The sequence below is a fragment of the Bos taurus genome, chromosome 25, assembly GCF_002263795.3.
Source record: "Bos taurus isolate L1 Dominette 01449 registration number 42190680 breed Hereford chromosome 25, ARS-UCD2.0, whole genome shotgun sequence".
Taxonomy (NCBI): Eukaryota; Metazoa; Chordata; class Mammalia; order Artiodactyla; family Bovidae; genus Bos; species Bos taurus.
In genome coordinates this window covers 25,037,301-25,056,534 of record NC_037352.1, presented here as the reverse complement: position 1 = coordinate 25,056,534, position 19,234 = coordinate 25,037,301, and the positions used below count along the sequence as shown (strand labels likewise).

At 54.4% G+C, this 19,234-nt stretch overlaps 1 protein-coding gene across 1 annotated transcript in view; it reads left to right on the top strand.

Annotated features, from left to right (window-relative positions):
* The window catches only part of GTF3C1 (general transcription factor IIIC subunit 1), an 80,185-nt gene that overhangs the window by 33,280 nt on the left and 27,671 nt on the right, over positions 1–19,234 (top strand). The window contains 13 exon segments of the mRNA NM_001193241.3: positions 449–601; positions 2,189–2,304; positions 3,391–3,706; positions 4,251–4,465; positions 7,607–7,743; positions 8,838–8,991; positions 11,546–11,649; positions 12,850–13,034; positions 14,775–15,005; positions 15,249–15,394; positions 16,753–16,850; positions 17,338–17,434; positions 17,543–17,720. Coding sequence (NP_001180170.2) covers positions 449–601; positions 2,189–2,304; positions 3,391–3,706; positions 4,251–4,465; positions 7,607–7,743; positions 8,838–8,991; positions 11,546–11,649; positions 12,850–13,034; positions 14,775–15,005; positions 15,249–15,394; positions 16,753–16,850; positions 17,338–17,434; positions 17,543–17,720 — 2,130 coding nt within the window.

Genomic DNA, 19,234 nt, shown 5'->3' with positions numbered 1-19,234 from the left:
CCCAGCCACCAGGGAAGCCATGGTGGTGTGGGTATTGGCTTAAAAGGGAGAAGATGTGTTTCATCCTTGCAGCGATACCGTGCACGCATGCCTGCTTTGTTCCAGACATTATTCCGGAGTGGAGTGGTAGGTGGTGGGGTGGACCCATGGGAGAAAACAGGCACGTTTCCTGTAGTCATTGGGGCTTGTCTGAAGCAGAGGCTGCTGTTTATTTAATAGGCCGTAACATGGCATCTCATTATTCCTTTCATTTGCATTTCCTTGTTTTCTAGTTATATATATTTTTTAAAAAGCAACTTTGTGGAGTCAGTTTTCAGGACTCGTGTTCCCAGCTGTGTGGTTTTCCATGTTCGGAACTTGGCGCCACGTGTGGCCTTTCCTCGGGGGCTCTGGCTCTGCCGAAGCCGCACCGGTGTGTCACTGTGGAACCGCATGTCTGTGTCCCCAGGGACCGACATCATGGTGCGCTGCCTCCGACTGCTGAAGGAGTTCAAGAGGAAGGTGGACGATGACGACGACGACGAGGACGTCATCTCCAAGGGCGTGCCCCCGGTGGACATCGTGTTCGAGCGGGACATGCTCACGCAGACCTACGAGCTCAGTAGGTCCCGTTCTCACGCCTGCTTTGGGTCCCGAGCTTTGGGTCGAGACGTGTTTCGGTCTCACGTCAAATGAGGGCCCCGCTGTGGGGCATGTCTTCCATCAGGGAGCAAAGTCGTTTCCCTCGACTTTGGGGTCAGATTTGAGTCTGAAGCCTTGCTCCGCCCCTTGTATGCCGGCTGTAGACTTTAGCAAGGTCTCTGAGCCTCAGTTCCTTCACCTGTAAAATGGGGCCATTATCCACCCTGGCACATAGGACGGCTGGATGCATAGGCTTAAAACATCTGGTGTACACAGGGACCACGGAAACGATTAGCTATTACTATTGCTATTCAAAGATTTGAGAGTCACCTTCCAGCTTCTAAATTGGCCTGGGATCACTCAGTGTGTGCTGGGGATTATAGTGATGAAGGTGGGGAACAACCACGTCTCCACCCCTCCCCTCCTTCCCCTGACTCTCCTAACATCTGTGTAAGGCAGCTGTGACCCAGTCCCGTAGGTGCTGTGGCCGCAGGTCCCCTGTAGGGGAGCGTGTCTAGAGTAGCAGGTGAGGGGCCGCAGGAGGTGTGGTTCCATCAGCAGATAGGAGGCCACCAGGCGAATCAGCACAGCCTATAGGGAGGGCTTAACACCGCTCAGACACAATTTAGGGATAAAACTGTCCTAACCCTTTCATCCCTGGTTGTAGCAAGTTGCTAGTTCAACATAGGAGCACATGCTGATCACTTCTTTGCATTCTGCTGTTTAAATTTTTATCCATGGACAATAAATATAGCAAAACTGCCTTGATTCAGATTGGCTTTGCCTAGCAGCCTCGTGTGTGACCCATCAGGGAATGAAAGGGAAATTCTTTCTGAACAGTGCAGAATTTTCCCCCCAAATCTGCCCTATAGTTGCTGTGTTTTACTGGAGGGACTCCTGCCCACCCCTACCCCCACCCTCACAGGCGCCTCCCAATCTCTGAGTATATTTGAAACAGCTCTTTAGAGGCAGATCCAGTAATAGCCCAGCATGTAGCAGAGCAGGGGCTGACATACCAGACAGAACAAATAATTGCACAGTTGTCCACTGATCATTTATTACAGGCCCAAATAGGGTTATTTTCTTCCCTAGCCCCTGCTGTCCGGCAGCTGTTACAGGGTAATACAGTAATCTGTGTCCATGGTGCCTCTGAGTCTACCGAGAAAGACAGGAAAGTGAAAAAGTTCTGCATTAAAATTACTTCCATGCTTTTTTTAAAAAGGCTCAGTTTAATCTAGCTGAGAAAGTTCATTCATATGAAAGCACTCACTTCCCGCTGCAAGAGAAAAACGGCGTCCCTGGAACTCAGTGGATCAGGCCTCGATCACTTGACATTTACACCTTTGACATGGAGGAGGCAGACAGGGAGCGCTTAGAAATGAGCCATGAGTCAGAATGTTCCGAGCCTTGGGGCCCCAGGGAGAGGGGAGGCAGGGTGTGTTATTCTGTTTGTCGGCTTCCCTGTGTTGAAATGTCCGTGCCTAGGAAAGGTGGGTGGGGGCTGACCCGACTTGTGCAGAGGGGCTCCGTGGTGGAGGCTGGGGGTCAAGTGGATTGTTTCTCACAGTTGAGCGCCGAGGCACGAAAGGCATTTCCCAGGCTGAAATCCGAGTGGCTATGAATGTGGGAAAGCTGGAAGCCAGGATGCTGTGCCGTCTGCTTCAGAGATTCAAAGTTGTCAAGGTAACAGCGTGAGTCATCCCACGTGGCTCATTGTCTTGGGTGCGTGCGCGGTGTGGTTCTAAAGGGCTGTCTCCGACGGTCAGGAGCCCAGGTCTTCATCAAGGGGGCACGTGGCTGCCGGGGGAGGGGGCCAAATGCAGCCCACCTGCACGGTGCCCCCTCCCTGCCATGGAGTTTGTTGGTTTTCAACTTCTGAAAACTGACTGAGTCATCAGCATTGAAAAGTCAGTGGGAGATGCTGCAGTCTGGGGAGCAGGCACCTTCCCCCGCCCCCATTCCCGTGGGGAGTCAGCTGAGGCTGGCGCCTCCAAGTGCCCCTTGAAATAAAGCAGGTACCCCCAGACCTCAGTCCCCGCCCCACCCTCCTTCTTGTTTGTGTCCCTGGCCTGGGTCCTGGGGGCACCGAGTTGGCTCACTGGGTCTGGGATCCCCTTTCGGGACCAGACCTGCTGTCTCAGCCCTTTATGCCTCACTCCCTTGTTGCCAACTTTTTGGCCATTTGCTGGACGTCAGTGTTAACAGTTGAGCTAATGATTGCAGAGTGCTTAGCCCTGTCCTTGGCGTGTGGTTGGTACATGGAAGGTGTTACCCTTTCTACCATTACGGGGAGAAAGCCCCTTCCCCCCATTCTAGAAGACAAAAGGGAGTAGGTCAGCTTCACTCCCAATCACCACAGCAGTGGCTCAACAGAGCTGGAGACCCCCAGGCTCTGACTCTGCATCTTGACAACAGTTAGAATCTGTTCGCTTCTGCTTACTGTTTCCCGTGGGCCTAGGGCATCCCGGGCCCAGGAGTTTGTGGAAGGCCAGGTGAGGGCACTGCCCAGCAAGGGGCTCAGGGTCTCCTAGAGCAGACAGTCAGGATTGCTTCCTGTGGAGCAGGAGCTGAGGGTTGGTAGACAGGAGGGAGCATCTTGAGGAGCTGAGCCGGGGTGCAGGCAAGAGATGGAGGAGGCGCGGGGAAAGGCAGGAATGATAAGCCAACAGACACTGCAGGGCCCCCTACCCTCCCAGCCCTGGTCACCTGAAGGCCTGGGTGGCCCCGTGTCCTCTGCGGTGTCTTAGACACGTTGTGTCCCCCGCCCAGGGCTTCATGGAGGACGAAGGGCGGCAGCGGACCACCAAGTACATCTCCTGCGTGTTTGCGGAGGAGAGTGACCTGAGCCGGCAGTACGAGAGGGAGAAGGCGCGCAATGAGCTGCTGACCACCGTGAGCCTGGCCTCGGTGCAGGAGGAGTCCCTGCTGCCCGAGGGGGAGGACGCTTTCCTCTCCGAGTTGGACAGTGATGAGGAGGGCGGCGGCGGCGGCAGAAAGAGAAAAGGCAGGAGAGCTCCACGGGACGCGAGGTCCTTCTCGAACGGCGGTCTCAGGACCCAGCCTCACCACTCCACCCCGAACAAGGGTAGGGGCGCTCGGGGCGGGGGCGGGAGGGGTGCGCGTTCTCAGTCTGGCTCTGGGGCCGTTCAGTCCAGCGGACGCCCGAGGGTGGCCTGGGTGCTGGGCCAGCAAGGGATGTTGGTGTCACACGCATCACTTAATCTTACGCTCAGAAGAGCCTCGTGTGGTCTGTCTCCAGGCTGCCATCAAGTCTCTTCCCCTTCACCCATGTTTTGTTATATTTTAACTATTAAAGGGATGGAATTCTCTAAACTTCCTCTATCCATTTCCCTCCAACAATCTATGTAATTCCTCGAGATTTTAGTTAAATTATGGGAGCCGTTTCTTAGACATGTGGATGCTGGTGCTGATGACAGAATTGCAAATCAGGCATGGGGCAGTTACACTGGGAGGGGTAGCTTGCTGGCCGACCACCCTCGTCTTAAACTGACCACGTGGGCTCCTTTGGCCTGGGCAGCTCTGGCCTGGCAGCTGAGCAGGAGCGGCCCCTCTCACATTCCCTCTGTTGCGGTCATGGTCATCCCACTGACGCCTGTCCTCCGCCGCAGGGGGCTGGAAGGTCATCAACCTCCACCCGTTGAAGAAGCAGCCGTCCTTCTCCCCGGGAGCCGCCGAAGAGCGAGCTTCTCGGGGCGCCTTCGGTGGGGACAACCTGGACACCAGCGGCTCCTCAGAGCTCGGCATGTCCTTGGGCCCCCACTGCGTGGACAGTCACGGTGGCGACATTGCCGTGATCGAAGAGGTCAGGCTTGAAAACTCCAAGGTGAGTCCCACTGGGAGGCTGCTTCCTCCAGGAAAGAGCCTGTGGCAGGTGGGCATCAGCCTTCTCTTTTCTGTGCTTACGAATCACAACAACAACAAAACCCGTAATAGTAGAAGGGCCTCGTGCTCGGGCCGGGGGGTGGGCAGGCGGCAGGGCTCCGTGGGGAGGAGCGCAGCGCTTCTTTACCTGCCACACGGCCTGCCTTGACCAGAAGGCACCTGTTCTGTGCAGAACTTGGGCATTTGTCACAACATACCACGGAGGAGCCTGGTGGGCTGCAGTCCATGGGGTCGCACCGAGTCGGGCATGACTGAGCGACTTCACTTTCCCTTTTCACTGTCATGCATTGGAGAAGGAAGTGGCAACCCACTCCAGTGTTCTTGCCTGGAGAATCCCGGGGACGGGGAGCCTGGTGGGCTGCCGTCTCTGGGGTTGCACAGAGTCGGACACGACTGAAGCACTTAGCAGCAGCAGCAGCACTCTTTTTATTTAAATTTATATTGGAGTGAAAAAGGATATGGCTACTTTTTTTCCCCCTTTAATATTTATTTACTTGGCTCCACCGGGTCTTAGTTGCGTCCTGCGGGATCTTTGGTTGTGGCGCGTGGGCTTCAGAGTGACCTCAGGAGTTACAGTGCTCTGGCTTAGTTGCTCCACAGCATGTGGGATCTTGGTTCCCCAACCAGGGATTGAACCTGAGTCCCCTCCGTGGCAAGGCAGATTCTTAACCTCTGGACCCCAGGGGAAGTCCCCGTATGGCTACTTTAAATCAATGGTTTTCACTCTGGCCCTATTTTGCCTCCCAGGGAATATTTGGCAGTGTCTTAACGCAGGAGATGCAAGAGACACAGGTTCAATGCCTGGGCCGGGAAGATACCCTGGAGAAGGAAGTGGCAATCCACTCCATTATTCTTGTCTGGGAAATCCCGTGGACTGAGAAGCCTGATGGGCTGCAGTCCATGGGAACGCAGAGCGTCGGAAATGACCGAGCGTGCACATAGAGACGTTGTCAGCTGTCCCAATGTGGGGAGGGCGCTGCCAGCGTCCTGTGGGCAGAGGCCAGGGAGGCTGCGAGATGTCCTAGACTCTGCAGGACAGCCCGCAGCGGAGTTATCCGGCCCAGAGCATCAGCAATGCTGGGGTTGAAAAACCCCGCTTTAGATGAAAAGCCAGTATAATTTGCCCTAAAAAGAAAGTGATCATAAAATAGGTCTGATAAAAACAAAGCTTGTTTAGTTCTTTTTGGTCAGATCCTGTTGTATCCACCAGTACATTCTCGTCTATGCTATTAGAGGAATGAAAAGGCAGTTGACGCAGGAGCAGCCCTGTCATTGAGTGATTCAGTTCTCCAGTGCCGTCCTCGGTCTCCTGGACGTGCCTCGGATAAGTTAGGCCAGCGGTGCCTCAGTCGTCCGTCGCAGGACAGACTTGGGACCGGCGTGGCTCGCTGGTGGTGCTGCTGTTTGGTTCCAGCTTCGCAGCAGCCCTGACGACACAAGCCGGATCTGGTCCTGGAGGAGGCGAGCAAACCCCCAGGGATGGAGGGACTTGCCTGCTCACCTGATGACAGAATGGAGATTAGAGCCTGTGGGCTTGCAGCTCCCACCCTGCCCTGCTTCTCTCTGTCTCTGGCGTGGAAGCCTGAGCGTGGGCCCTGTCCCTACAGCAAGGAGGGGTGAGGTGGGGTGTAAGAGAGTGTGGGGTTTCTGTGGAACATTCTAGAACCTTGTAGCCCTATCCTGTCATCAGATGCCGTGACTCTTTTTCAAGTCTTGATTGGTCTCGTCTCCACCTGAAGCGCCTGGGCCTGCCGGCAGGTGGGGCCCACCAGGTTCCTGAGGGTCTTCCCTGCCGTCCTCACCCCGCCCCGCTCTTTGCACCTCCTCGTCAGGTCTTCGTGCCCCTAGCAGCACGCTCCCTCCAGGCCCTTCAGGTCCTCGCTCAGCCCTGTGTTTTCCTCTTAGAAGTCTGTCCCCAGAGTCCTCGTCCTTCTTTTTTGTCTACTTGCTGAGAAGAGGGGCAGGATCCGCACTGTCTGGAGGTCTCGTGGTAAAGCGTGTGTTCACTTTGCTGCCCGGCACCCCTTGGAGAGCAGGCAGGTTTCTTTAACGTGGTTTTCCTCCAGAGCGTTTGCTCTGAAATGGAGGAGAGAGCCAGTCTTTCTGCCGCTCTTGGGCGCCTTCCTGGATCTTTGACTCCGTCTCCCTCCAGGCCCCACTGATTGAGGAAATCAGTGAGCCCCTCCCAGAGCGTCCGTGGCAGAAGGGAGGTGATGGGACCCCTGCCCACGTGTATTCTCTTCATGTTCTCGTTCCCCTGGAAGCGCTGCTCCAAGTAAGAAGCGCGTCCAGCAGAATAGGCCCTGAGTTGTTCCGAGGGATCTTCCAGGAATGTGTTGGGGTTGGGATTTCCCTTCGCTGTAGGGCACAGATTTGGGCTTTAGGGTAAGTGACTGAGGGCAGATAGAATAAGGTCAGGGTCTGGGCTCCTGAAAGGAGGCAAGAAGAGAGGTGTGGGCGTGGTGGCAGGGTGGGGAGGGCACCCGTCTGCCCTCCTCTCCGCCTTGTTCTCTCCTGCTCATCCTGACTCCGAGGCTGCCTCTCTGTCTACTTTATGTCCCTGGAGAGGCTGTCCGTGGCTTCCTCCACATGGACTCAGAAGCCCATCCTGGTGCACATCCACGCCCTTGGACCCCGTCCGGTCGTTTTACCTTAGGAAGCCCTGGATTCCTCTTCCGTAAAATGGGAACCTGAATAATAAGGCTTGAATGAAGAAAGCCCCACAGTGCGACCACAGGGAGTCCGCGTTCAGTCTGTCCATTTCCTTCCTTCCACTGTGGAAGAAGCAAGTCAGAACTGAGTGAAGGCGGTCCCCTTCTCCAGGAAGGGCTGGAGTAGACGTGTCTGGTTTCTGTTCTGAAGCCAGCTGACCTTCATAAACCTCTGGCATGTCTGTGCTGTTTCAAAGCATTGAGGTAGTGAGGTAGTGGGATCCTGTGGGAGCTGTGATCCTCTTGACTTCTTTTCTTGAAACGTGGTGTAGAATTCCGTAAAGAGGGAAAGCATACCGGCAGGCATGGTGTCTGGCCCCCAAGCCTTGCTGAGTCCATTGTTTTTAATTCTCTTTCGGTCTCTGTTCTAGGACAGCGGCGGTTCCCAGAAGACAGGGAAGCATGGCCCAGGCCAAGACAAGCCCCATGAGACCTACCGACTGCTGAAGCGCAGGAATCTGATCATAGAGGCCGTCACCAACCTCCGCTTAATCGAGAGCTTATTCACGTAAGCAGTAGTTTGTCTGTCTGTCTGTTTTACATTAATAATAACGCCCGTGGGAGTCATCACCATCCGCAGAAAGGACCTGGAGGCATTTGCATCTCTCTTCTGTATTGATTCTCACAGGAGCCCTTTGTGGTAGGAAGGATTAGAATCTGCTTGTATGATTTGAAAAGTGTAGACGCTGAAGAATATCTGCCCATACACTTGACAGGGAAAGCACAGTGGAGCAGGAAACTGAGGCCACGGGGAAGCGCGTTTGCCCTGCTGCTTCCTTAGGCATTTGTGCTCAGGACAGGGTGAGAGGAAGCGTAGGCAGGTAATAGCATCTGCCTCCACGGAGCCTTTTGTCCAGAAAATGTCGTATGAAAGCAAAAGCAGAAGGGACACGTGGAGCTTCGTGTCCCGGGTTCGGTGGAGGCTCTGCTCTCTGGTTTGGTCCTTCTAACCCACTGTCACCACCACGTCCTGGGTAGCATACTTGGGCTTCTGGGCAGTCAAGATCGAAGCCTCTTGATTGGAAGGAGCCTTACCCTTGAGGCAAGGACGGGAGTCCCCTCACTAGGGGAGGGGGGACCACCTGCGGATACTGCTGGCTGTGTCTCCTCTCCTGGGCGCAGAGGCATGGAGCTGGTTGTTCCTGAGGCCCTGTCTGACCCTGCCGTTCTGTGACTGGTGATCTAGAAACATCACCATAGTGGCTCTGTAAGAGCTCGACAGATGTAGGAGGAGAAGAATCAAAAGAGCTCCAGAGCTGAGGGTGTCGATGGTGAGAAACTGGGCCGTTCCTTGGCTGGTTGTTGAATTAACACGGAGACTCTGCCGTCTTTGTCACAAATCATATAATCTCTTCAGGTCCCGGTGAGAGTTTCAGAACGTGAAGCTGCTGTGAATGGTGGCCTGTCCTTAGCTAACCCGTTTATCTCAGAAAGAGATGATCTTTGCCATCTTAAGAAGTCATCCTCGCAGTAGCAAAACAGCCTGTAATTCTCCCCCACTTTAGGCTGGATCCCATCAGGCAGGCGTCAGTTGCTGGGGTTGAGACTGGCCTTCCATGTTGAGACTGTGACTATTAAACGGCTGCTTTTGTGGTGTCACAGAATTCAAAAGATGATCATGGATCAGGAGAAGCAAGAAGGCGTGTCCACCAAGTGCTGTAAGAAATCCATCATCCGCCTGGTGCAGAACCTGTCCGAGGAAGGTCTGCTGAGGCTGTACCGGACGACGGTCATTCAGGACGGCATCAAGAAGAAGGTATCTCATGGCCACTGCGCAGGCTGGGCATTTTCTTACCAGCTTCTCACATCCTTGTTGGTGCCCGGGTTGTTCCTTTGTTGCCGATGACTTGGAATTTCCCATCAGGCCTCCTCACTGGGGCAGCAGGGGATTTACCCCAACTTCCTGTGGAAGCCAGAGACAGAAAAGAGGAATAACTTGCCTGACGCAGCCTGTATAACCCCAAGGCAGGGGCCCAGCCCCACAGCCGGCCTCAAAGGGGAGGAGAAAGGGAGGCATATCCAAGTTCAGCTGAGTAGCACTGGGAGAAATTAGGCAACACTGAGAAGGTGGAAAATTCAGGCGAAGCAGCAAGCACATTATCCACAGAAATGTGCAAAAAACACATCCCAGAGGAAACGGTGGCAGCGAGTCAGTGAGCATGCCCCGCCGGGGCGTCCAGTGAGGACAATCGATCTCTTCTGTCCCGATCGATCTATTTCCGTAAGATTTAAAGCTTGGAGCCCTACCCAAAGCAGCTGTAGCTCAGCGGCTTTGCACATATTCGAAGGCATAAATTTTTCAGGGTCAGAGTCATTCGAGACACCCGGCTAGGCATGGGGACCAGAGAGAATGGTGCTCCAGGGATGGGCATTTGCAATTCCCTGACCTTTTTTCTGACGACGTTTTAAATCTCTTGCCTTAAGAAAGCTCCACTTTGATGTTTTGTTTTCTGACTAAGCTGGCAAGGTCATTTAGGGTCTCTTTTACTTATCTTATTTTTTGAGACCTTCGAAATTTGAGAAACAGCAATCCCAAAAAGTAGCTTCGGAAACTCCATCTCTACCATTCCAGGTTGGCAGCTCTCATCAGTTTTTGTACCTGCTCTGAGCCCTCTTGACCTTGCCCCGTGCCCATCCCCAGCCAGCCTGCCTCTCGTCCCCCTGAGCATGGCCGGAAGTCCTGGGCTGTGACCTCTTTCACTAGGGGACAGTCGCCCAGCCGGTCAGCAGCACCACCTCTGGTTTCTGTTAATCTTCCTGGAGCAGGTCTTTGGAATGTGCAGCCTTCCCAGGGCAGTCGCTGGAGGCAGGGATATCTACCCTGTCTAGGAGTCGAGAGAGTCTGTGTTTATAGAGATATATAGGTATCCACCACGTCCCATGCGCCTATTTGGTGCCATGTCCACCAGGTGGTACCCAAGGGAATGGGCAAGGAGCTGGGGATGGGGAGTGCATGTCCCGGGTAAACGCTGATGATCTGTGCCTAGTACTGGGGGCCTCGTGCCACAGGGTACCAATGTAGTAGCCTGTTTGCCAGCTGGAAAGGGCCACCGTGTTATTGTACATCTGCCTCTAGAATAAGCTTGAGTTTCTCGGTAGCACTTTGGCACCCAGCGCGTGGGCTGCTGGCAGGCGGCTCTTCGCCCTGCTGGAGCCTCGCTGGCTGGGGTCGCTGTGCCCGGCGCCCACCTTTCGCCGTCGCTCCTGCATCTCCTCTGTCCACCGGGGCCTTTGGGAGGTTGGCTGGCCATTTGGCTGTGAAGAGTGGGGAGCCAGGAGTGCTGGGTGTTGGCCCCAGGCTTTCAGATGCTCTTGAAGTGTTGCTTAACTTTTTTTAATCTCACCTGAACCTCACAAAACCACAAAAAAGAGCTGTCAGGGTAGTGCAGGGGTCCCCTTTTCCAAGTGAGGAACAGAAAAGATGGAGCCAAGTGTGGCTTTTTGGGCGGCCGTCTATGGGGTCACACAGAGTTGGACACGACTGAAGAGACTTAGCAGCAGCAGCAGCAGCCCAGATGTGGCCACTGGTTCCCTGTGACCCACCCTCTCTCAGGCCATTTTGGGCAGGAAGTCTGCTGGCCACAGTTCCCTGTTTAGCAGACCTTCCCTTGCCATCTTCTCTCAGAGGAAGCCAGCCCTCCCAGGTCCAGGTCACCATGCCTGCCACCTCCTGTACGGCTGTCACACCCCAACTCTGCTGCTCAGCCCCACCAAGTCATGTCCATCCATCAGCCTAGTTAGGGCTCGAGAAATGATCACCACCTTCCTGTTGAACTTCAGTATCTTGGAAACAGGAGACCAACACAGGCAGCCCTGAATCCTCTGCCCGTGTGTGCAGAGGCACAGCTGGCAGGAGCCCCCGATCGTGCCCAGCGAGGGGAGACTAATGGAAGCTGCCTTCCTCTTCCAGATGGAAGCCCTTGGGAATCCCAGGCACCTGTGGGAGATACTCCGCTTGCAGGAGCGGGGAGTCAGGAGCCGCCCCCCAGCTAGCAGCAGGGACCAGTGGGCCATGACAGCCCAGCTGGGGAACCGCAGGGCAGACTGCTCTGTTTCCAGGCCAGAATTCCTCAGCCGTCAGAGCAGCACGTTAGCAGCGGCAGAGCTTTGTGGCTGGGTGCTTGAGGGATTTGGGTGCCAGAAATGGTAAGGGTAAACTGATCAGCATCTCACTTGGTTCCATCAGTGCCACTTGGAAAGTTAATGGCAGCAGGTATGACCAGGGATCCAGCAGGGAGCCAGGGTGTGGGACTGAGTCTACCCCGGCTCCTCCCTTCTCCTTCAGGAGCCCCCCGCATCCCTCTCTGCAGGTTGACCTGGTGGTGCACCCGTCCATGGACCAGAACGACCCTCTCGTGAGAAGTGCCATCGAGCAGGTTCGCTTCCGGATGTCCAATTCAAGCACAGCCAACAGGCAAGTGGCCGCTTCCGCAGGAGCTCACAGTAAGGCTGCCCCGGCCAGCGTTCCAACCTGACGCCGTTTCCACAAAAGCCCTTTATTCATGCTGTGTGCGATCAGTGAATTCACTGGTCTGGAGTTTATGATTCATGATCCCTTGGTCTCAAAAAGGATCCATTTCGGGATTCTTTTTTCATTATCATTTATTTATTTTTGGCTGCGCTGGGTCTTCGTTGTGACACGTAGGCTTTCCCCAGTTGCAGCAGGCAGGGGCTCCTCTCTGGTTGCCGTGTGTGGACTTCTAGTTGCGGTGGCTTCTATTGTTGGAGAGCACCGGCTCTGGGGCTTTGTTGCCCTGAGGCGTGTGGGATCTTAGTTCCCAGACCCAGAATCAGACCTGTGTCCTCTGCACCGGCAGGCAGATTCTTAACCTCTGAACCACCAGGGAAGTCCCTGGATTCTTTAAGACAAAAAAAAAATCCTAACGTCCCTCATTCTTTTTTAATAGAGTGTGGACAGAGTACTTCAAATCATAGGCCCTGTGACACGCGACACTTGCCTAGTTTCATCCCAGCTCAGAAGGATTCCAGTTGCCTCTCTGAGGTCTTCTGTCTTTCTGTTCTTAAGCCATCTAATGAACCGAGAGAAAGCTTGTGGGAGAGTGTTCTCGGTTGAGTTTAACTTAGAGGTGTGGCCTGGGTGGGCGCAGGGCTGGATGTGACCAGTTGCCTCTCTGAGGTCTTCTTTCTTTCTGTTCATAAGCCACCTAATGGACTGAGAGAAAGCTTGTGGGAGAATGTTCTCGGTTGAGTTTAAAGTAGAGGTGGGGCCCGAGCAGGCGCAGGGCTGGATGTGACTCGCAGACGCTGGCTTGTGTGGCCAGCCGTGCCTCAGCCATAGGTGCTGTGAATCAGTTGCACAGTTAATTTCGCGTCCCATTCCTGTTTTCTGGCATGGATGAAAGTGTCAGAGGATCCGCACAGTAGGCCGCCTTGCTCGCAAGGTAGTAGCTGCCCCGGAGGTGGGGGTTTACTCTCCAGGTCACCCCCACATGTCCAGTGCCCTGACACAATTTGTCCATTTACGATCACCTGTCTGGCCCCTGTGGGCGGTTGATTTGACTCCGCGGGGCCAAATTCTTAAGGACAGACCCTGTCGTTTCTCAGCCCTTGGTTTTCTCACGTACTGTCTTCACATCTTGCCTGTGACCTTCAGGATGAAAGCGCCCCAGCCTCCAGTGCCTCAAGAGGAAGCCGAAGAGGAAAGTCAAGGAGAAGAGGGCCCAAGTGGATCAGGAGACGCTCAGCCAAGTGCCTCCTCGAAACCAGAAGGTGGACGGGTGAAAAAGACCCATGAGAAAATGGGCGTAACCCAGCTGAAGAACTACCACCCTGTCGTAGGTAAAAGGCCGCTCCTTGTCAGGGTCCAGTTGTGTTTTATTTGATGGGGCTTCCCTGGTGGCTCAGATGGTGAATGAGGTGCAATGTGGGAGACGTTAGGTTCAATTCCTGGGTCAGAAAGAACCCTCAGGGAAGCGAATGGCTGCCCGCTCCAGTGTTCTTGCCTAGAGAATCCCCTGGACAAAGGGGCCTGCCAGGCTACAGTCCACAGGGTCATAAGAGAGTTGGACACGACTTAGTGACTAACACATACACACACACACAAAGCTCCTTCTGTTGAGTATCCTTGAGCCGGATCATTCGGTAAACCACTGAAAATCTCTGCCTCTCCCGACCCTGCAGCCTCTGGGAGTTACAGCCACTGATGAGTATGAGCATTCATCCAGTTTTCCAGGATGCAGGTCTCCAACAGGGCTGCCTCCCGTCAGCAAGGATATATGGTTGGATGTCGTCACCAACTCAGCGGACAGGAGTCTGAGCAAACTCCGGGAGATGGTGAAGGGCAGGGAAGCCTGGTGGGCTCCAGTCCGTGGGGTTGCAAAGAGTGGGACACGTCCGAGCGACCGAACGACAGCACCTCCCTCACCCCTGCACCAAGCTGCTCTGACGTCAGCTTTGCTGGGCCGTGCACACAGCCTGGCCTTCGTAGTCAGAGCTTCAGTTGCAGTTGTGATCACAGCGTGCACGTTGGTGGAGGGGCCAGCGGTGACAGGGCACAGACCTCAAGCGGAGACGTCCTGGCGGGGACCCCAGCGGCCGGGGATGCCTAGCAGGAGGGACCCCACTTGCTGAGTTCTCCAGACACGTGGGCTCGGCCTTTCCTCTCGAGGCTTCTCAGTTAGAAAGTGCATATGGGGGAGGGGAACTCACACAAGGACGTGCACCCAAGCAGCACACGTGCCTGGCGGGGTGAGAGGCAGCCAAGGGCTCCTCATAGGGTCTAGGCCTGGCGCCGGAGGAGGGGCCCTTGGGCCCCTTGTCCTCCCCGCCACATCTTGTCTCTCACCTGTCTCTTCTGTCTGGGGCAAGTCAGGGGGTACTTGGTGTCAAAGAAATAAGCTCTTTAGAAGAACCTGATTTTGGAGTGTTTAGAAGAACAGCCTTGAGCCTGTCCTGGAGGACCCCTTCCCTGCTCCCCGCGGTTCACCTCCCACTCCCCTGCTTCCTTGCTCTGCCCCGTCCCTTGGGCCTCCTGGCCCTTCCCCAGTATGCTGCGTGTGGATGTGCACTCAGTCGTGTCCAACTCTGTGAACCCATGGACTGTAGCCCACCAGGCTCCTCTGTCCATGGGATTTCCCAGACAAGAATACTGGAGTGGGTTGCCATTTCCTCCTCCAGGGGATTTGACCCAGGGATCGAACCCGCGTCTCTGGAGTCTCCAGCATTGGCAAGTGGGTTCTTTACCAGCAGAGCCACCAGGAAGGAAAGCTAGGCGCGTTGCATTCGCCCTGGGGTGTGTGTGTCTGCATGGCCCACTCCACCAGCTCCAGGCCACCCCCTCAGGCCTCTGCACAAGTATCGCCCTGCTCTCCCTTCCTTGCTGTATCATCTGCATCAGCTGTTTCCATCCAGTGTGCTATCTTAGGTAGTGTGTTGTCTGTCGTCTAGGAAGTAAGTCCCACAAGGACGCAAGCATTTGCTGTCTCCTTGGGACCCAGGGGCCCTCGGTCGTTTTTGAATGAAGTGAACCGAAGGGAGCCTGGGGTTTTCACGTACCACCCTGCTTCCTTCTCGCCCCAGTTCCTGGACTGGGGCGCTCTCTAGGGTTTCTGCCCAAAATGCCTCGCCTGCGGGTGATCCACATGTTTCTGTGGTACCTGATCTACGGGCACCCTACCACGGTGGAGGAGCTGAGCTTCTCGGAAAGGAAGGCAGGAGTCCCGTCCTCCTCCAGGAGCGACCTGGAGGCCTCCTTCGATGCCGCACCCAAGGACACCTGGGAGGGCGAAGTGGAGCTCGCCACGGAGACCGGTGAGACGCCCTGGGCCAGGACGCCACAGCAGGGTCCAGCGGGGAGCCGGGGCGACGCCTCGTCCTTATAATCTGAACTGCCCCAATCACTATACAGACATCACCCAGCCTTCCTGAGCCTCTGGGCCTCCTGCCCGACGGGGAGGGTTTTGCCCAAGTTTGTGGTGAGAGGGAAGCAGGACCAGGGAGGAGAGAGCAGCACCGAGACCGGGAGTCTGGGGAGTGACCCCTGTCTTCTCCTAGTGTTCGTGGACGAAGCCTCGTGGAAGCGCTATGTCCCCCCCATCCCAGTCCACAAGGACTTCGGCTTCGGCTGGGCCCTGGTCAGCGACCTGCTTCTGTGCCTGCCCCTGTCCATCTTCACCCAGGTCGTGCAAGTCAGCTACAAGGTACGGCGACTCCCAGGCCGCTGCAGGGGCTGGTGTCGCGGTTCCATCCACACCGGGGACCTGCGCTCAGCTGTAGCTGGCTGGGTGACGGGTGGCTGGCCAGATAGACAGATGGATTAAATAGGCAGGCAAGCAGGCAGGGTAGGTTGTGGGGGTTGAATGGACGGTGGGTCAAGGGAAATATTTCAAAGACTTGTTCCTTCTAGATAAGTTAATAGACAGTTATGGTGGAGCAATAAAATGTTTTTACAAATTCAGTAAATACAGAAAAAAGGAGAGAACGGAAATTACCATAGAAATGCCATAACTGTATCACTCAGAGACATCGCTGCTCGTGTTACCTGTGTTTTCATCTAGTCTTTTTTTCCTATGCCGTGTGTGTATGAACATGAATGTGTGTATATATGAGAGCTTCCTTTCTTAAAAAAATACTGAGTTGAGATCATACTGTGTTTATTCTTTTATCATCTGTTCTTACCACTGAACAATGTATTGTGTTTTCCACACCATTGTTTTAACTTGATACTAAGTAAATTCATAGTATTTCTTTTTTAAAAAAATTAATTTATTTTAATTGAAGGCTAATTACTTTACAGTATTGTACTGGGTTTTGCCATACATTGACATGAATCAGCCACGGGTGTACATGTGTTCCCCTGTCCCAAAACCCCCTCCCACCTCCCTCCATGGTATTCCTTTTATGCACATACCCTAGTTTATTTAACCAGTACTGTATTTTCGGGTGTTTAAGTTCCAGTTTCTTGGTGTTGTAAGTGACACGATGATTAATACCTTTTAGTAGCTGTATTTGTGGGTAGCTCCTAAAATTTTTTCTCTAAGGGTAAGGATAGAAGCAGAATCAATGGCTTTAAAGGCAATAAGCATCCTTTATCTTTAAAAAAAAAAAAATTATTTGGCTGCTCAGGGTCTTAGTTGTGACACGTGGGATCTAGTTCCCTGACCAGGACTCGAACCTGGGCCCCCTGCATTGGGAGCACTGAGTCTTAACTACTGGACCACCAGGGAAGTCCCCTCTTTCTTTCTTTTAAATATAAATAAATATATTCGTCTCCCAGTGCTCCCCCAGGAATGTTGTAGCACATTGTATGCCCACCAGCAGTGAGTGAGGCCACGTGTTCGGTCCCCAGCAGTGTGGCAGAAGGGTGGGAGGGGAGGGGTGTCAGGGCTGAGAGAGCGATGTGGGAGGTGGTGGGGAGTAGGAGGATCCAGGTCCCCATGGGGCAGATGACCCAGCTCAGTGAGACCTCAGCCCAGAACGTAATGCTGAGTGTTTTTTCACGGCTCTTGGAACTTGCCCTGGCCTCCAGGGTGAGCTGAGCACTGAAAATCCCTCTTAGGTGGACCACCTCGAGGAGTTTCTGAACGACCCCCTGAAGAAGCACACGCTGATCCGCTTTCTCCCCAGGTCCATCCGGCAGCAGCTTCTGTACAAGAGGTGAGGTCCCTGCGGTCACTCGGGGCAGCTGAGGCTCCCGGCAGGCCCCTCCGAATTAGGCTTCTGAGTAACGGTTGACCCAGAAAAGGAAAGGTTTCTGCTTTTTCCAGGTTGTAGAGACCCCAGGTCATTAATTCAGCCACTCTGTGACCTACGTAAAGCACAGAGGCAATTGCAGTGTGGGCCGGGACATTTTAGCCCTTGATTGCAAGGTTCTTTTAAAAGTAAAATCTGCTGATAAAGACTGCAGATCATGAAGTGGGTTTTCCTGTTGTTACTTTTGATCTCAAGCCCCCCTATGTAGAAGCAGTGCCCCACTTCCCTGGGTGGTGATGGGCTAGGGGTCCTGGGTCTCAGCTCAGTGCAGGCCCAAAGCCCGCCCTCGAGGTCCCACAGGTAGAAGAGGGGAGAAGCAGCGAGTCCCATCCCTCACTCCCATCTGACCCCCTGATAACGACTGAGCGCCCGCCACCCCCTCTGCCTACAGACGTTTCATTTTCTCGGTGGTGGAGAACCTTCAGAGGCTCTGCTTCATGGGGCTGCTCCAGTTCGGCCCCACAGAGAAGTTCCAGGATAAAGATCAGGTAAACGGCCTTCACACGCGGTCGAAGGTGGTTGGTCCTGAGCGTTTCCAGACTCTACCCGACTCTGAGGTCGCGCTTCCCCCTCACCGTCCGCTGTCTCCCTCGTAGGTCTTCGTCTACTTGAAGAAGAACGTGGGCGTCGTGGACACCACCACCTGTGACCCCCATTACAACGTGGCCCGCAGCAGCCGGCCCTTCGAGAGGCGCTCATACGTCCTGAACTCAGTGCAGGACGTGGAGAACTACTGGTTCGATCTGCAGTGCGTCTGCCTCAACACCCCACTAGGTACCAGCCGCCTTTACGGGACTCCCTGTGTTCCCTCCTTTCTGTGGGGTTAGAGCTGGAGAGAAACCGCCTGCTAGTTTTCAGACTGTCCCCCGAGGCCTGGAGTATCCTGGAAGCTCTCTTAGAAAGGAATGTGATGGATCTTACCTGGGAGGGCCCCCAGCCCCCACCCCACTGAGTGGACAGCTCCACTTCTGTCTTCATTCACTGGGCGCGTTGAGTAGGTATTTACTGAACACCTTGTGTGCGCTTTCCCGTACGCACATCACACAGCAGCAGGCCTTGTGCTCTCTTGGGGAAGACACACAGCACAGAGATTCAGAGCGCGTTAAGTGCTGGGGAGGAAACGCACCGGATGTCGGATCGAGGGTATTTTCCTAGGCTGGTCAGGAAGCAGCCTTTCTGAGCAGGAGAGTTTGAGCTGAGTTCTAAAGGATGAGGCTGAGCCAGCATGACCAGAGCTAAGAAGCAGAATCGGCCAGCGTATGTGGAGGGAGACTGACCACTGGGATGGAGAAGCAAGCAGGAGTCAGACTCGGGGGCCTTGTAGGACACTTGCAGGAGAACTTGCAAACTTCCAAACTTGCCTGAGACTTTGGCTTTATTCTCGGAGCAGCGAGAATCCATTGGTGGTTGTAAGTCAAGATCTCATGTCTTTCAAAGCTGCCCTGGCTGCTGTGTGGGCCATAGACTGAGAGGCACCAGAGCAGGGGCAGGGAGGCCAGCTGGAGACTGTGACTCGGGTCCTCTGGTGACAGTGAAGGACAGAGGGCAGGTGGGAGGTCTGGAGGAGGAACTGACCGGACTGCCCATTGCTTGGGTGGCTCGGGCTTTGTGTTAGCCGTTGGCTTGCGTCATCTTCTCCAAGCCGCCCCTACTTCAAGCATTCTCTCTCCGAGAAAGCCTTTCCAGCATCTTTGCTGTCATCTGATGTCAGTCTGGGAATCCCTTGAGTACAGGAGATTTGGCGTTCATCCCCAGCGTGTCTCAAAGTGCCCGATACACAGGCGACCTCCTGAACATGTTTATAAGAATGAATGGAGGGTTTGTAGAAGGCGATAGAACCACCATTCTGGTGCTCTTTCCTCTAAGTCAGTTTTCCTCGGGTCCTGTCTTGCCACTTCTCCCAGGAGAAGGATGCTGCATTCCGTTTGCACCTGGGAGAGGACTTCTGTCTTCCTCCTGTCACAGCGCCTGAAGATCAAGGTTATGCTTTGATTTTTGCAAAGCAGGAGCCACATGTGTATTGTGCTGATGTGTGCTCAGTTGTGTCAGACTCTTTGCAACCGCATGGACTGTAGCCTGCCAGGCTCTGCTGTCCATGGGATTTGACAGGCAAGAATACTGGAGTGGGTTACCGTTTCCTTCTCTAGGGGATCTTCCTGACTAAGGGATTGAACTTGAGCCTCCCTGAGCTACCAGGAAAGCCTGTGATTTGGGTAGAACTGTTTAATGCTAAGAGGCTAACGAGCATTTGTATAGATCATTTAATGGGTCCAGACAAATGTTAGAAA